At 36.1% G+C, this 18,067-nt stretch overlaps 5 protein-coding genes across 5 annotated transcripts in view; 2 read left to right on the forward strand and 3 right to left on the reverse strand.

The window, feature by feature from the left end:
• LOC123261717 (potassium voltage-gated channel protein Shaker) overlaps nucleotides 1-5,919 on the forward strand; it is a 1,350,734-nt gene extending 1,344,815 nt beyond the window's left edge. Inside the window, exons 9-10 of the transcript XR_006508736.1 lie at nucleotides 4,605-4,646; nucleotides 4,717-5,919. The gene's annotated coding sequence lies outside the window, so the exon portion shown is untranslated. The remainder of the gene's footprint in view (nucleotides 1-4,604; nucleotides 4,647-4,716) is intronic.
• LOC123261727 lies at nucleotides 998-11,272 on the reverse strand. Its single transcript, XM_044723502.1, has 2 exons — nucleotides 9,927-11,272; nucleotides 998-1,009 (listed from the first exon to the last, which is right to left on the reverse strand). Exon 1 carries the CDS (start codon nucleotides 11,199-11,201, stop codon nucleotides 10,098-10,100), a length of 1,104 nt encoding a protein of 367 aa, XP_044579437.1. The 5' UTR covers nucleotides 11,202-11,272; the 3' UTR covers nucleotides 998-1,009; nucleotides 9,927-10,097.
• Nucleotides 3,514-5,198, forward strand: LOC123261375 (basic salivary proline-rich protein 2-like). The gene is made up of 2 exons (XM_044722969.1): nucleotides 3,514-3,640; nucleotides 4,717-5,198. Exons 1-2 carry the CDS (start codon nucleotides 3,514-3,516, stop codon nucleotides 5,196-5,198), a joined length of 609 nt encoding a protein of 202 aa, XP_044578904.1.
• Nucleotides 11,248-13,982, reverse strand: LOC123261376. Its single transcript, XM_044722970.1, has 2 exons — nucleotides 13,973-13,982; nucleotides 11,248-13,874 (listed from the first exon to the last, which is right to left on the reverse strand). The coding sequence occupies exons 1-2, from the start codon at nucleotides 13,980-13,982 to the stop codon at nucleotides 11,248-11,250; spliced, it is 2,637 nt and encodes an 878-aa protein (XP_044578905.1).
• A 153-nt stretch (nucleotides 13,983-14,135) lies between these two features.
• Nucleotides 14,136-16,899, reverse strand: LOC123261720. Its single transcript, XM_044723498.1, has 2 exons — nucleotides 16,625-16,899; nucleotides 14,136-15,710 (listed from the first exon to the last, which is right to left on the reverse strand). Exon 2 carries the CDS (start codon nucleotides 15,697-15,699, stop codon nucleotides 14,140-14,142), a length of 1,560 nt encoding a protein of 519 aa, XP_044579433.1. The 5' UTR covers nucleotides 15,700-15,710; nucleotides 16,625-16,899; the 3' UTR covers nucleotides 14,136-14,139.
• Nucleotides 16,900-18,067: the final 1,168 nt, after the last annotated feature.

Below are 18,067 nucleotides of genomic sequence, written 5' to 3' on the forward strand. Positions count from 1 at the left end.
GCAAATACGAACGTTTCAACCCGAAACATCTTAGGAAATACCCAAAAAGAGCTCCTGTTACAAGCAGGACTCAAAATTCCACTTTTAAAAGATTCATCCCGAAAAATGAATTTTGGCACACCCCGGGATAAAAACCAGGGAGGAAGTCATTGATCTTTAGGATCCACAACAGCGTGATCAACGGTGCGTGCAAGTGATGCGTAGCATCGAGAATCGATGTTAGGTCTTCCTACGTGGATGAAAGTCAAAACAACGAAATAAGAGATTAGGCATTACGCTAAGCAATTCCAGTTTGGATTAGCAATTATCCGCAAGTACACAGAAGCTTTCGACTTGTATTTCTGTAACTTGAACACTTCGAGCTATCTGTTTAAAAAGTTATGCAGCTTAATTTCTACCCTGTTTGAACAAAAACTTCCTATTGACCTGCATGAAAATTTCTATGCAAACTAGTTTCCAAATGAAAAATTGATTTATGTGACACCTGACTACTCCAATGTTGAATGACTTTCACGCTAATAATGTCCATATTATCAGAGCAATTTTTTACAAAGTAATTTGATTTTATTTTAACTTTTTCTAAGAACTGCGTTTGATTATCATGATTTGATTTATGATTTTAATTTTTCTAGGTGGCAGAAGTTTCAACGAGTCTAGTTCTAGTCTGACTGCAGTTCACAGGTAACTGGAATTATTTGTAACGTTTCGTAGACAGACGGAAATCACAGAAAATTATCAAGTGGAACTACAAAGAAGCTGAGCTATTATTTATGGTAATCATCAGATAAAAAATTTCAAGAAAATGTTGAACGCTCCGCAATTAAAATTTTAGTCAACTTTGAAAATAACTTTCCTTTTCAAGTTATTGACATATTTTCTTAAATTTTTTAAAAACTAATTCATTGTTATTATATGAAAATTGTAATAAATGTAAATTTTTTTTTTTTTTTAAATAAATTAATTCTTAAAATATTTAATAAAATATTGTCTTATTTTATGAAAAGTTGGTCTTTTTATTTTACTTCAATTATTTTAATTATCAGTGTATTGGCATAAAAATTAACGTTAAACATACTAAATTATTCGACAATAAAAAATAATAAAAATCTAAATGATTAAAAATGGCTTAGTTTTATTTTTATTCCAAATAAAGTAGAAAAATCCAAAATTAATCAATTTTTAAGAATTTAGCAACCTAGATTTTAAATAATTGATATATTTTTATTGTAATTCTTTATGATGTTCGGTTCAGTCAAAGAAGGGAATCTCTTAAAATATTTGAATTAAAAATTACCATAATGATAGGCAGTTAGAGATATTATTCTAATATATATTTTTTATACATAAGGAATATAGTATAATTTTTATTTAAACATTTATTTTGACATTTTACATTCAACATCAACTTTTTTCACATGCATAACGGACAAATTTTGAGATTCTACTTGTTCATTTTACAAATAAATAATATTCAGTGGGTAAGATAATACATTTGAGTGTAGTTCATTGAGTTACACGTATCCATGAATATTATATAAAAACAATTATTCGATCTAATGATATACACATGCGTATACACGTTGGATACAAGAGAAATAATAAAACAATGCAATCTTATAGAAATTATTGTTTAGTTTTAGTTGATAATTTAAAAAATAATCAAAAAAAAGATTGGTATAATCCCGACCAATATTTTTAGTTTATAATTGCACAGATAAAATAATAATCATAAATTCTTATTTGTAAGAAAAAAATTTTTTGTGAGTTTCCCTCTGGTGGTCAAGTGATGTAAAGTGACATAAACTGCGTCTACCGTTATTACTTTATTACTACGTCGCTTCATTTGATTTTTCTTTTAATTAAAGAAAAATTTCTGTCACGAACGTAGTGAGTGATGGGCGCAAGGATTATGAAATAGAAATCTCAAATATCCGAACGTTATCACTTGTCTGTTCGCGAGCTAAATTAAAAATTGCGTTGGAGTGTGGAGCGGTACACAAGCTCGAAAGTTATCTCTAAGTGTGAACTTAGAGAGAGTAAGGATGATAGATCCTTGCTGACTTCGGTCACGAGTAACCTATTCTATTGTTCAATCGTAATTCTATCTTGTAATGGAGATCTTATTTTATTTTATTATATAATTTAACTCAAAATACAAAGAATTTATTCTGTTATTTGAGTTTATTGAGACAAACCAGTTAGCGGGTTACAAATTTGGGTTTATAAATAGTAAATAAAAATAGTCATAAAGATGAACATAAGCATTAGATGTAAAAGATAAGTTTTAGAAAATCTGTTTTGTACGCTTACCCTGGAAGTCTGCTCTTTAAGAGTGGCCCAAGTTTTATTGGACTTTCACCTTCTATGGGTATTGTTCACTACCGAATCACCGTATCTCGTGTATCACGGAGAAGTTAAGTAATTGAGATAATGAATTTAAATATTATCGATGCTTTTAGCGGAAATAAATGTTTCTTCGCGACTGTACGCTGTAAAATAACTTATAACTAATCGACGCTCTTCGGCGGAAAATACACTTCGCGATTTACGCGGGAAAAGTCAACGCTCAATGACGGAAATTAATAAAACAAAAGAAAATTGGAATATAATTATGGCAATGTATCGAATGACCGATGAATTTACCTCGTTAGTGTTACTAAGTGTAACCTAACCACGAGCAAGGCACTGAATCGTATATTACGGAGTTTTTGTGCTTCCGAAGAATTATTTTGCCCGGAGCCGATCGACGCGGAGCTAACCAGTGGTATCCTGGTCGAAAATCAACTGCCTGAAAATGATTTTCGGGCGATTTATATAGGGTTAGCAACATCGGTGATTGTATGGGACTCATCGGGAAATTAAATCAGAAAAATGAAAGGGATCTCAAGGGTATTTTGTCGAAAACAAGCGTCATCGCGTTTCTAGATTTTTCGAAACCCGGATAAACCTATGCGTAGTTTGAACTATTGCCTTATAGGTCTTACTTTTACGATTTTAAGCGGAAAACGTGATGGTGACTTCACCATATTACAAATTTGAAAGTTAGAAAAACAAAGTCGTTAAATTCTGATAGATACAAAGAGATCCGGGTAACTCGTGTGAGCGTCATCAAATCGTGGGGAAGATGGGCCAGATATCTCTTATACAGACTTACAGAGTATGGTGAATTATACTAAAATTAAAAGTAAAAATAATCATTTCTTAGGAGCTAATACAAAAATTTGCAAATATTTGAGGGTGCGTTGCGAACAACGTATGTCACATTTCCATTAAAAAAGATTATATAATTTTTATAATTGGCAGATTAGGTGATTTATTGATTGATTTTCGTAAGAAGAAATTTTAATAACGTATTGATAATACTTATTTTCATTGCCTGCTGTTATAATTCTTGAAATTTATTCACCGTTAAATAACGTCAAGTAGTAAAACAATAATTATTTGCATTACAGTAAAAATAATAGTTATAATTAATGTTTATAGTCAAAATTAAAAATAATTAAAGTTTTTTTCATGCCTACTGTTCAAGTGACTAGTGAACCTTATTCAAGCCAAGCGATGGAAATTCCATCTGCACTATTGGTCGAGAGACATTCTCTCTTTGCATTAGTTCTATGGGGTCCATCGAACTTGAATACTAGTAAAGTTGGAAGTTTTGTGATATCTGTTCGAGTTGTAAAGATGTTAAACAAATGAAAGAAAATGAAAGAAACTACATGAGAGCAAATATAAACTTTGAAAAAATGAATGGGGTAGGTTACCAAGCTAGAAATCGAACCTGGATCTCCCTGATAACATGTCAGGAGCTCTACCAGTTAAGCTACCGGGCCCCTTCCACTTTCCACCTTTCTCAGTCCATTCTTATACTCTCGATACTTTACTTACTTTTCCCTTCTTTTTATTCTCCCCACCCAAACTACGTACTACGATGGTATTGTAGTAATTATTGAGGCGCTATTACAAATTAAAAATTATTTATTTTTTTTTTTCTTTTGTAATAGCGCCTCAATAATTACTACAATACCATCGTAGTACGTAGTTTGGGTGGGGAGAATAAAAAGAAGGGAAAAGTAAGTAAAGTATTGAGAGTATAAGAATGGACTGAGAAAGGTGGATGGTGGAAGGGGCCCGGTAGCTTAACTGGTAGAGCTCCTGACATGTTATCAGGGAGATCCAGGCTCGATTCCTGGCTTGGTAACCTACCCCATTCATTTTTTCAAAGTTTATATTTGCTCTCATGTAGTTTCTTCCATTTTCTTTCATTTGTTTAACATCTTTACAACTCGAACAGATATCACAAAACTTCCAGCTTTACTAGTATTCAAGTTCGATGGACCCCATAGAACTAATGCAAAGAGAGAATGTCTCTCGACCAATAGTGCAGATGGAATGTCCATCGCTTGGCTTGAATAAGGTTCACTAGTCACTTGACCAGTAGGCATGAAAAAAACTTTAATTTATATATACATAATAGGTCATGAAGAAAAAAAAAATAACAATAATAATTGTTAATTAAAAATAATAATAATAATAATAATAATAAAAATAATCGAATAACGACAATAACAATTTTGAGTTTTAATAAATATTATTTTCTGTTACAGGAAGCTGTGTCTGAATTAACCCTTATAGTAGGAAAAGAAAAAGTAATTAAATTAACATTTTATGCTATAAATCAAAATATTTTCATTATTATAATTATAATTTTTGTTTAAGGGCGTGGAAAATGTCAAATAAGTGTTCCTCGTCCGTCAACTCAACAACTAAGGCAATCTCCTCACACTAATCCGCCACCGCAACAAGCTCATGGTGGCAATGCACTTCAGCAGCAAGAGCAAGTGCTGCTTCCACACGCACCTCCAGTGCGGCCTCAAGGACAAGGACCACCGCAACAAGCTCATGGTGGCAATGTACTTCAGCAGCAAGAGCAAGTGCTGCTTCCACCCGCACCTCCAGTGCGGCCTCAAGGACAAGGACCACCGCAACGATCTCATGGTGGCAATGCACTTCAGCTGCAAGAGCAAGTGCTGCTTCCACTGCCACCTCCAGTGCGGCCTCAAGGACAAGGGCCACCGCAACAAGATCATGGTGGCAATGCACTTCAACAGCAAGAGCAAGTGCAACTTCCACCGCCGCCTCCCGTGCAGCCTCAAGGACAAGGACCACCGCAACAAGATAATGGTGACAATGCACCTTAGCCACAAGAGCAAGCGTCAAATGCGCCGTTGCGAAAAGGTCGCCCAGTAGATCAAGTTCATCTACCAGCGAATCAGAAACCTGCAGCTATTCCGCCATTGCCGTTTAAACCACTAAACTTATCAAATCGGTACATTAAAACTCTAAGGCGTTTTAATCATAGTATAGAGATTTTTCAAACTCAGACTGAGATGAAAATTCACGAAGAGGAAATGAAAAAAAAAAAAAACAGATCGAAAAAAAGGATCATCGAGAAACTATGCCAAATTCTTTACCACTTGAAAGCAAGCCTAAAGGTGCACCGTGTCCGTCGTCTCAATATGTTCCTTCCTTCTTCGGCTATCGTCATTACTACCCTGTTCAACCTCATTATGGTGTGCCATCTGTTCTTGACTGTCATGTATTACCAGTTCCTCCGGCTCCTACGCCATCAGTTCCTTCGTACACGATGCCTCCAGTTCCGCAGTACCAAGTGCCACCAGTTCCGCAGTACCCGACGTCAGCAGTTCCGCAGTACCAGATGCCACCAATTCCACAATACCCGACGCCATAGTTCCCTCAATATCCACCCATGGCTTACAATCCCACATACGGTTATCCACCTCAATACTATCCTCCTCGATACTATTAATTTTCTCAAAAAAATACAGTTATCTACGTCTATACCATTCCTCTCGGTACTATTAATTTTCTCATAAAATTTATAAATCAATTTAATTACAATAATGGATTAATTGTTTCAAAAACTCTTCAATAAAGTTTGAAATCCCATATTTTCATTGACTTATTTAAAGTCATTTTAAGATAATGTCTGCTTAGCAGTAATAAAAAAATTTCATATTAAATTTTTTCATTAAACTTGTTTACTGTAACGTTTTTTTAATTTTTTTACTTGACTACTACTTAATCTTGATCTTAGGTAAAAGCCCCAATAGATGATTATGTACCAGTATATGATCACTCCATGTATTTGTATACCTAGATTTGTGAATATAGATATACAGATACATGGAGTGATCATATACTGGTACGTGATCATCTATTGGGGCTTTTACCTTAAATCATTTCAATAAAAACTAAAAAAATAATGAAAGTTTTGCAATTATTTTATTTATTATTACTTACAGAATAAATTATTTGCAGCAATCACTAGTAGAAAAAATTTTTATTGGACTTTTCATAAAAAAATAAATATAGTAAACTGAAATGTAGTCAGTTAAATAAATTAGAAAGTAAAAAAAAAGTATATTGTTTTTTTATTTAGTCTCGGCTCCAATTTTTTTGGCCGCAATTTTTCACTCACCAATTCTATTTTTCATTGTCTACGTGAAGTATACCACTGATATGTAATAAGTTTATTTATATTGTGCAGTAAATATAAAAACTGAAGCTGTTAATTAGTTTTCAATGAAATCAGTAAAATAATATACTTTGAAATAATTTGATGTTTATTTACAAATTAAACTCGTATTTAGTCTTTATTGTCAGTAATTAAAATTCATTTTGGGCCAAATGTGTGAGAATATGATTTAAAATATTTTTAAGATAAATATTCTAAGGTGTGACAGTTCGATGAGTTTAGACAATTTACAGAAGTACAGTTACATCATTTCAGTAGGACATAAATATAAATGAATACATAAAATATGAAAAGAAATTTTCTCAATGATCTGAGAAGTTCAAAATTTTCAGAGATCGGTTGTTAGTTTTTTTGTATTGAAATTTCCAATTTATTTATTAACTAAAATAATTCGCCTATAATTCTAAAATAAAAAGTAAATTGTGTAAGTAAAGGTACACGAAAACATTGAAATCAATTTTTTTTTAGCAGACAAACCCTGTGGAAAAGGTCTGATAAGTTCTTATAAAATATCAAGAATTTGATATCAGAATTTATAAGTTAAAAAAAAGTATATAAGAACGAAAAAATTTTCTGATACAGATTTTTTTAAGAATTTATCAGTTTTGATCAAAATCACTTTTGTATCAGAAATTACCGACATTATTTCTATGAGAATGATTGAGATTTAATCAGTTGTGAGATTGTATAAATGAATACTATTGAAGATTTATGAGATTTAGTAAGAATTTTTAGCTTTATAAGTTTATATAAATTTATTTCAAATGTATTTTCAATGAGATTTATTCAGAAATTAGGTTCAATATAATACTTATAGAATCTCAGTAGTAAAATTTTTTTTTTTAATCAGTTGAATTTTATAAGTTTAAATGAGAATTTTCATGTAGTGTCATATCTTATAGAATGCTGAAACATAGTTATCATTTTCTATAAGAAAACTCGAGACGTTTTTTTTTCCAAATTTCAAAAGATTAAATCAGGAATTTCGAGGACAAATGCAGACCATTTTCTGATAAAAGTTTTATAAGATTTACGAAGAAAATTTTAATGGAGTTAACTTGTAAAAACTCGAAGCATATAAAATGTATTTACAACTACGGGCTTCATGAGATATATTCTCATACAATCTTTTACTTTAAAATGAATATGTTATTTATTTTGTTGATGTTTTTGAAAGTCCAAAGAAATAAACTGTCGTAGTAAATATACTAAATAAAAGGTAAGTAGTGTAAATATTTAGTAAAGAGTGCCATATTAATTTTTTTATAATTTTTTTTATGCAAGAACAAATAAAGCAAAAAAAATTTCTTTAGTTTTATCGAAATTCATACGATTCAAACTTCATACAAAAACTAAAAATTATTTAATTCATTACCAAAAATAAAATAAAAAAAATGATGTCGAATTCTTAGCCTTTGTCATTCGTATATTATTCATCGTTTCGATACTGCATACCTTATTTTATTTTTGCAAGTTTTATGTTAATATTAGCGTTGCTGTATATAAATAGAGGACAAAATACTACTTTAATCTATACTAAATATATTTGTAAGACAAAGAGAGTTTGTAGTCTCAATAACCAATCAAAAGTTTTCCCGCTCTCGACGCGAGCGTGCTTAGGGCAACCCGAAGTCTGAGGTGGTAAACCGTGTTCACTTGTCACTTGAGTTCTGTAAGGGGTTGACGCGTTTGAACCTTTTTCATGTTTCTTTGTTTTTTTTACATTCATTGTGCTACACAATAATTTTATAGTTTGATTGTTTTTTGGTAATAACTTTTAAAATATAATTTCAATTCAATTGTTTATAGGATAAAAAAAATTTTTTCTTATGTATGCGTATATTAAATTAATAAGCAGTGGTAAATTTACCACAGTTGCAATTAACCAAATAACAAAATATAAGAAGAGTAATCCTAATAAAATATTTCAAGTTAAGATACAAGGTGAATATTACCAGTGTTTGGTTGGTGCTACTCACACTAAGTCAAATGTTTTATTGATAATATATAAATAATGTTAAATTCTTTATTAACAATGCATTGAAACCAAAATCTATGCTCTTTGAAATGTGTATTGTTCATTATCATTTTCTCGACGCATAAAAGATTTTTCGATCTTATGTTTTGCTATTAACTTATAAAATTATCAAATACAATAGAATACATACAATAACGTAAACATTTTAAGCAAACTGTCCAAAATGAATAAATCGTAGAAGGTGTTATTAGCTTTGAGAAAACTTAAAGAATCTTCTAAAGAAAAAAACCTCCTTTCAGAATCAATAAGTATTTTGGTAAAAATGATAAATTCTGATAAAATATTGACATCTACGTTTGCAGAACTTATGAGTATATTTGATTTTATGAGTGGTTTCGTCTAGTGTAAATTAACTTAACATTAAATATTTATTTATACCGGATCTGGGTGTTGATAAGAAATTATAAACACTTATTCGTGGTTTTCTCGTTTATTATATAAAATATCACAGTTTAAAATTAGTGAACACTTGACTCTTAATAACTATCATAAATTTAACTTCTTAATTTATTTGAACTATTTAATTAAGTAATACGAGAATTATTATTAAATTAAGTATTTGAAAGTACTGTAATTATAATCATAAAGACGAGTTATCAATATGTTGGCACCATACACAAATATCAATTTAAGGTTTAATAAGAGCGTTGAGTTAGTCAATTTTACCAAGATTTGAATACGAGCTCAGATTTAATTAATTGCATGAGTTTGTTGATCTATTATTTTATCACAATAAAAATTATTAATGACGCGACAATAGTTAGTACGAGCGATGATACGAGTGAAGAGCACGGAGGAGAGTCAGAACGCGAACTGAACTCAGCAGTCACAAGAGAGGCTTGAATAAAGGCAAGAGATTATAAGATTATTTGCATACCTGGTGATCAGTGACGTCACCTCATCCAGGTATGACAACGACTTGAACTGAAGACAATTTTAATTAATGAGTCATGCAGGTATTATATTATTAAGACTGAATATTATTTAATCTCTTGTGAATGCTGATTCAACATGTAAAATAATTTATATAGTATGTAAAGCATGATCCCGAGATACCGGCATAACAACAATCGAGAGGTTACGTTTTAATTATTATTATTAACCAATTCATTATTATTAAATTATTATGAAGGACACGAAATTGGTACCTGAATTTCCGATGGTGGAGAATTGTCCTGGATGAGTTGTTGAGTAGATTTGTACAAGATGCACTGGATAATTGGAATTCCGTTATGAACACTTTATAAATACTGAGCACGTGTAGTTAGCCACCGCGTGTAGATTAATTGTGCCGGTTGGCGCGTAATCGTCTATCTGCCTCGGGGAGTTGACTATCAGGGTGCGCGTCAGTCGCAGCACCACTGATGCAGTAGAGTGCGAATTTACCAAGTGTTCTGGCGCGAACATTTGGTATTTACGCAACATTCCGCCCGCCATCAGGAACAGGGTTGCTGATTGAGTCCTTGATTGATCCATTGGATTGGTGAAACGATTGGAGATGTCCTAGGCATCTGGCTCTGGAGCAAGTGGCAGGAGTGCGAGCTTGGAGATTGGTCGAGTGAGAGTGGCATTGACCGTTTGAATGGTTACCACTCTGGTCAGATTGTCCTTTCCAGGGTGCAGAGCAATTACCTTGGCTAGTGGCCACTGTGTTGGAGGAGTTCGTTCATCCGTGAGCAGGACTAGTGAGCCGAGTTGAATGTCATGGCGAGCCTGGTGCCACTTGGTACGGGCCAATTGACGTTGGATATAGCTGTTGGACCAGTGTCTCCAAAAATGTTGAACACGTTGTTGAATGAACTGCCATCTGGATAGCCTTGAGACATCCGTGTCGATGAGTGAAGGTTCAATGATGGCGTTGAGTGGTCTTCCGATGAGAAAATGACCTGGAGTGAGTGATGATAGATCCTGAGGGTCATCTGAAAGAGCCTCCATGGGTCGTGAGTTGAGAATCGCCTCCACCTGTGTCAGAAGAGTTGTAAATTCCTCAAACGTGAATGATGATTCTCCAATGGTTCGAGTTAGATGGTGTTTCAGTGATTTCACAGCTGCCTCCCACTTTCCACCCATGTGAGGAGCTGCTGGTGGATTGAAATGCCATGTAATCTGATGTACTGTGGCCCAATCGAGTAGATCTCTTGATTCCTGAGTTCCTTGGACGAAGAGTCGTTTGATTTCTGAGTATGCGCCTTGAAACGTTGTCCCACAGTCGCTGTAGAGTGATGTGCAGACACCTCGACGATGGATGAATCGTCTGAGAGCTGCGATGAATCCTGATGATGAATAATCACTGACGAGATCCAGATGGACTGCTGAAGTAGTCAAGCAGACGAACACACAGATCCAGCCTTTGTACACCTTTGATCCTCTTCCTTTCCAAGATTTAATTGATACTGGACCAGCGTAATCAACTCCTGTATGTGAGAATGGTGGGGATGGAGTGACACGTTGAGCTGGTAGCTGTCCCATTAATTGTTGAGCTCGAACACCTCGATGTCGAGCACAGACGAGACATTTGAGAATGTGTGAGCGAACAGGTTGACGTCCACCGATGATCCAATATCGTTGACGAGTGCATGCTAGGGTGAGTTGAGTTCCACCATGCATGGTACGCTGATGAGCATCAGAGATGATGAGCCGAGTCAGAGCAGCATCACGAGGTAAAATTGCAGGGTGCTTTTGGTTGATCAGAGTCTGGAGCATTTTCCAGCCTCCCTCCTACACGAATGATGCCATCGGTGTCTTGAAAGGCAACCAATCGGGCAAACGGGTGATCCTTAGGCCATGATGCTTGTTTTGCGAGTAGTTGGAGCTCAGAATGAAAGTGAACTCGCTGAGTTTCCTTGATGCAGAATTGAAGTGCTAGGTTGATTTCTTGAGACGTGATTGGATGGATCAAAGTTGAGTTTGGTTTGCGCTGGATCATGTCGCGCACTCTCCAACATATTGCTGTGACTCTGAGCATGCGCAGCAACGGGATTGGGCGTTCCATGATTTTCCATGTTGATTCCAAGGGCTGAGCTGAAACGTAGAATGCCTTGATTGGACGTTCTTCTAGTTGACCATCTGCATCGAGGTGAATTGGGCTGGTTGGCCAGGACGATGAATCTCTGAGTAGCCATGGTGGGCCAGACCACCATAGTCGATGATCCTTGAGTTGAGCTGTTGTCAAGCCTCGAGTTGCACAATCTGCTGGATTTTCCGTGCCAGGGACAAACTTCCAGTGGCCATCTGGAACTAGATCTTGAATAAATGACACCCGATTCCTGACAAAGTCTTTCCAACGAGACGGATGTGAGTGTATCCACGTGAGTGTGATTGACGAGTCGGTCCATAAGTATGTCGGTACTTGAGTATATTCAAGAGTTGTCTGGCAATGCTTGACTAGTTTTGCCAACATGTGAGCAGCGGTGAGTTCCAAGCGTGGAATAGTTAAATGTTTTAACGGTGCCACCTTGGTCTTGGAGCAAAGCAGCGTAACCTTTGCTTCTTGGGAATGATCTGCTGGTAGGACCTTGATGAATACTACTGCCGCCATCGCCAATTGCGATGCATCGGAGAATCCATGGATTTCTAGAGTTGAAGTCGTGGACGAGTGGATCCATCTGGGAATCTTGATGATGTTGATCATGTTGAGTTGTTTCTTGAATGATATCCACTTATGCCAAAGATCAGCTGACAGTGGAGTGTCCCAGCCGAGTTTCACAAGCCAGAGTTCCTGCATAAACATCTTAGCTTGAATAATGATTGGTGATAGGAATCCCAGTGGATCGAATATTTGAGCAATCTCTGATAATATTGCACGTTTCGTGCAAGGTTGAGTGGTGCACGATGGTGAATGCTTAAATAAAAATTGATCTCTGTGTGAAGACCAGTACATCCCCAAAATCTTGGTGCTGACTTCTGGATCCTCAATTTTGTATTGTGTAATCGCTTCCGCACGATTGAGTTGACGTAATTTGCGATGATTGCTTGCCCATTTTGCGAGTGGAAAGCCGCCCGCCGTGCAGAGACGTTCAGTGTCATCAGCAACTGCTTGAAGTGATGTGAAGTCGTCTGCGCCGCCGGAGATGTCATCAACATAGCGACCTTTCGTGAGTGGTGTGATTGCTAATGGGAACCGATGTCCTTCATCTTCTACGAGCTGGAGTAGGGCTCGAACGGCAAGGTAAGGAGCTGCTTTTGTGCCGTATGTGACGGTGGTGAGCCTGAATGGGATGATGTTTCCTTGTTTGTCGAACCAGAGAATTTGTTGAAGATCTTGATCATCTTCATGGACTTGTATCTGTCGATACATCTTGGTAACGTCTGTGATGAAGATGAACCGATGTTTTCTTGATGTGATAAGCACATCAAAGATGTTGACTTGTAACTTCGGCCCAGTATGCATGATGTCGTTGAGTGAGAGTCCTGAGCTGGTTGGTTTTGAGCCATTGAAAACCACACGGATCTTGCTTGAATTGTTGTCTTCCTTCAGTACCCCATGATGAGGTAGGAAGTACTGAGTTGCTGATGATTGTAAAACTGCAGGCTGCATGTGATTGAGATCTTGGTACTCCTTCATGAATTGCATGTAAAGTGTCTTGAGTCTTGTGTCATGATCGAGACGACGCATGAGATGTTGTAAGCAGCGGCGTGCTGCAGTATATGAATCTCCTAGTTGACTTGGAGATGATATCAATGGCAATCTGACGATGTATCTGCCAGAGCTGTCTCGTGAATGAGTATCCTTGAAGTGGGCCTCACAGGCTTCTTCGTCGGGTGATAGCGAGCGCGAATGATTGGACATGACCTCCTCTTGAAGCCAGAATCTGGATAATAGATCCTGGAGATCCTGATCATGTTGATTGGAGACAGCGTGGTGAGCCCTAGGTGGTGTTGTTAAGTTAGCTTGGACTGGACCAAGGATGATCCATCCAAAAATTGTATTTTTTGCGAGCAATCCAGGTGCTTTGCATCTGATAATCTCTCCAGTGATGACTTGACCATAGTAGTTAGCTCCAATGATGACATCAATTGGGCCTGGAGAGGCAAAGGCTGGATCGGCGAGCGTAAGATCCGAGAATTGAGCCACATCGGCATCTACTATTAAGGTAGCTGGTAATTGAGCCGTTAATCCACCTAGGATATGAACCTGCAGCGTGAGTGACTGGTCTGAATGTTGTGACACTAGTGTAATTGTCACACATCCCTTGGTGTGGCCAGCCTTTGATGAGCCGATTCCTAAAATGGCTATATTGGAACGTGTGCGGCGTAAATGCAATAATTGTACCAATGTATCTGAAATAAAAGAGATTTCAGAACCGGAATCTAGTAATATGCGAATTGGATGAGTACTTAGCTTGGTCACGACATTGACTTGGCACGTTGCGAGTAACGTTGCAGCATGTTGAGCTGGAACACAACCAGTTGATGAGTCTGGAACTGATGAATGATGATCTGGATCTGTTGAATCTTGAGTACGGTGATCTTGAAGTTGGGCAACGGTGTTGAACGAGTATGATGATCCTGGAGCTTGATGATTGTTGTGCGGAAGCACAGTATTTTATTGTTGTTGAGCCGAAGTGGTTGAAGTTGATGTGATTGATCCATCTGGGTGAATCATCGAGTGATGAATGCCTTGACAGACTTTACATCTGAACCGAGACTTGCATGTTTCGACTCGGTGGTGTCCAAGGCAGTTTGGACACAGTCTGAATTGATCCACCACTTGAATCCGCTCTTGTGGTGTCATCCTGCCGAATTGATCACACCTGACCACGTAATGGTCTCCCTTGCACAGGTCACATGGGTATTGAGCCACTGGAGTCCTTTTCCCTTCTGCATGAGACGCTGGACTCACCGTTGAGCCTTGAGTGCTTGAAGTAGCCATGTGGGCGTGTGCTGTGCCCTTGATGGCCTTGGCGGTGGATCTTGAGCTGGAGTGACTTGACCTCTGTTGATCGCCAGGCTTGTTGGTACTCTCCTCGTACCGTTCTTGAGCTCGAGCGCGTTCAGTCAAGAATTGACGAAGCTGTGAGAGAGATGGAAATTCCACTGATGATCCCAATGATAATTCCCATGCTTCTCGGGTTGATCGATCCAGTTTCGATATGATGAGTCGAGTTAGAAGGTAGCAATCTCCGGCACAAAGATTGACTTGTTGAGCGACGAGTGCACTGATCGCTTCATGGGTCTGATCGATGATTGAGTAGAGCTGCTTGGCAGACTTCGATGTCAAAGTTGGTAAATTTAATAATTTGTCCAATTGTGCTGAGACTAGTAGACGAGGAACATCGTACCTCTTCTGAATTGCAGCCCATGCACTTGCAAAGTTCTCATTGCACATTGGTGTACTAGCTATTAATTGAGCTGCCTGTCCTGTTAAATGAGTCTTTAGGTAGTGGAGACGCTCGACATCTTGAAGACCTTCACAATTGATGACAATTGAGGTGAACATATCCCTGAACTCTGGCCATTTGGCGTAATCACCAGAGAAGTGATTGATGTTCAGTGGAGGCAGGGCCACACGATGAGGAACTCGTGGTGCAACTTGTTGAGCTGGAATGGGTTGAGCTGGAGCATCTAGTTGATGAATGAGAGTGCTTAAAGCTGTGCGAGCCCCAATGTAAGATCTGTATGATACATCAAAGGTGCCGTCCTTGATGTATGGATGTTGGAGAAATTCTTCAGTGGCATTGGAGGCTAAATGGTCATGGATTAATGAAAACTGTTGCCATTCTTGAGTGAGCACCTCCATGCGAGCCTTGAGTGACGACAGGCCTTCAGCAGTGGTGAGTGATGAAGCCGTCGCTTCGATATCAGAGATGAGCTTCAATCTCGACAATTGCCCACTGACCTTGAGATCAAGTTCGCAAGCCTTTGTTGAGCGCTTGCGTCCACGTTTTTTGGAATCTTGCGAGCTGAGCAGCGAGTCCTTGGGATTCTCGCCATCAGTGGTGTCGGATTCGATGATGTGATCCTTGTTGGCATCAGCAGGATTCACAAGTGGGAGCTTGGGATTCTGATGATCGATCTGGATGATAGGCGTCCTTGAATGATGTGGAGTTTCCTCTTGGGGAGTATCCGCTGGAGTAGATGTTGACGAGTCCTTATCGTCACCCATGATTGATGAATCTGAATAATGATTTATTTTGTTAGAATTTGAACACAGAACGCGATTGATTGTGAGTCTGTGAACATTTTACGCGATTTCCAACACCCGATCCGGCTCGAGGGACCAAAATGTAAATTAACTTAACATTAAATATTTATTTATACCGGATCTGGGTGTTGAAAAGAAATTATAAACACTTATTCGTGGTTTTCTCGTTTATTATATAAAATATCACAGTTTAAAATTAGTGAACACTTGACTCTTAATAACTATCATAAATTTAACTTCTTAATTTATTTGAACTATTTAATTAAGTAATACGAGAATTATTATTAAATTAAGTATTTGAAAGTACTGTAATTATAATCATAAAGACGAGTTATCAATATGTTGGCACCATACACAAATATCAATTTAAGGTTTAATAAGAGCGTTGAGTTAGTCAATTTTACCAAGATTTGAATACGAGCTCAGATTTAATTAATTGCATGAGTTTGTTGATCTATTATTTTATCACAATAAAAATTATTAATGACGCGACAATAGTTAGTACGAGCGATGATACGAGTGAAGAGCACGGAGGAGAGTCAGAACGCGAACTGAACTCAGCAGTCACAAGAGAGGCTTGAATAAAGGCAAGAGATTATAAGATTATTTGCATACCTGGTGATCAGTGACGTCACCTCATCCAGGTATGACAACGACTTGAACTGAAGACAATTTTAATTAATGAGTCATGCAGGTATTATATTATTAAGACTGAATATTATTTAATCTCTTGTGAATGCTGATTCAACATGTAAAATAATTTATATAGTATGTAAAGCATGATCCCGAGATACCGGCATAACAACAATCGAGAGGTTACGTTTTAATTATTATTATTAACCAATTCATTATTATTAAATTATTATGAAGGACACGAAATTGGTACCTGAATTTCCGATGGTGGAGAATTGTCCTGGATGAGTTGTTGAGTAGATTTGTACAAGATGCACTGGATAATTGGAATTCCGTTATGAACACTTTATAAATACTGAGCACGTGTAGTTAGCCACCGCGTGTAGATTAATTGTGCCGGTTGGCGCGTAATCGTCTATCTGCCTCGGGGAGTTGACTATCAGGGTGCGCGTCAGTCGCAGCACCACTGATGCAGTAGAGTGCGAATTTACCAAGTGTTCTGGCGCGAACATTTGGTATTTACGCAACATCTAGATTTTATCAGAATTTGTAATAAATCCATAGGTATTGACATATTTAATCAAAAGTGTGTAATGTACTTTACTGTATATATATATATATATTTTTTTTTTTTCAGTCACAAGAAGAACTTGCTGATATCATAAAAAACGGTGGGCGAGTAGGATTCCACCTGCAGCACTATTGTCAGATTTATCTGAAACTGATGATCAAACGCGTTTTAGAAAAAAATCTACTGGTGCTTCCCAAGACAATAACACGCGTGATTTATTAAACAAAAAGTTATCAGCCATCAGTAAGGTATTGTTTAACTTTATTATTGATGAATTTCATTTTTGCACCTGACATTTTTCAGAATTTTTTTTTACACTTCTATATTTAGGACGAAAACTTTTTAAAAAACTTTCCACTCGTAGAAATTAAAAAAAAATACAAGTTTAATTGAAGCAAAATATGTTATTAAAAATAATTTATTTATTAAATAAAATTAAGAAATGTTCAGGTGTCTGCTGATTTAGGGTTAATCTTTATTAAAAAATATTTTATCTCAATTTGACTTTTTAAAAGTACATATTAATTGTAAATAATTGATTATACTATAGACAATTATTATTTTAATAAAGTATCTCTGACGATAAAATACGGATCTGTATTTTAGGTCAATTTACTTTGAATTTTCTTTTTATTTGGGTAAATGCTTCAATAATTTTTTCACTTCTATTTTACTTTTCACTCAAAATGTTATAAGTTTTTAAAGATTATTGTTGTCAATTCGATTTTCTGAAGTCGTTGCCGCTATTTTTGAAATAATTCCCATCAATGTAGTATAAATTGTTGTATAAATTTAACAGTAATGCAGTACTAGATACGTCAGTTAAATTAAGCGCAATAATATTTAACTTCTATAAATTTATTTTTCAAGGCCAAGAAGTAAGATATATCTTTTTTCAAAATAAGTAGAAATTATTTTTTAGATTACATATTTCACATGACTATGTCGGAACGATCTCAAACATTCTGATAAAATATAAATGAATTTTTATAACAGAATCTATAAGATATACTTTGAAATTTTTAGATGTTTTATTTGAAATTTTTTAAACTTTATCATACTAATTACATACAATATTACAACTTATACACTTTATAATTGTTTAATTATTCACGAGCGGTCCCA

This window comes from Cotesia glomerata, linkage group LG3, assembly GCF_020080835.1.
Source record: "Cotesia glomerata isolate CgM1 linkage group LG3, MPM_Cglom_v2.3, whole genome shotgun sequence".
Lineage (NCBI taxonomy): Eukaryota > Metazoa > Arthropoda > Insecta > Hymenoptera > Braconidae > Cotesia > Cotesia glomerata.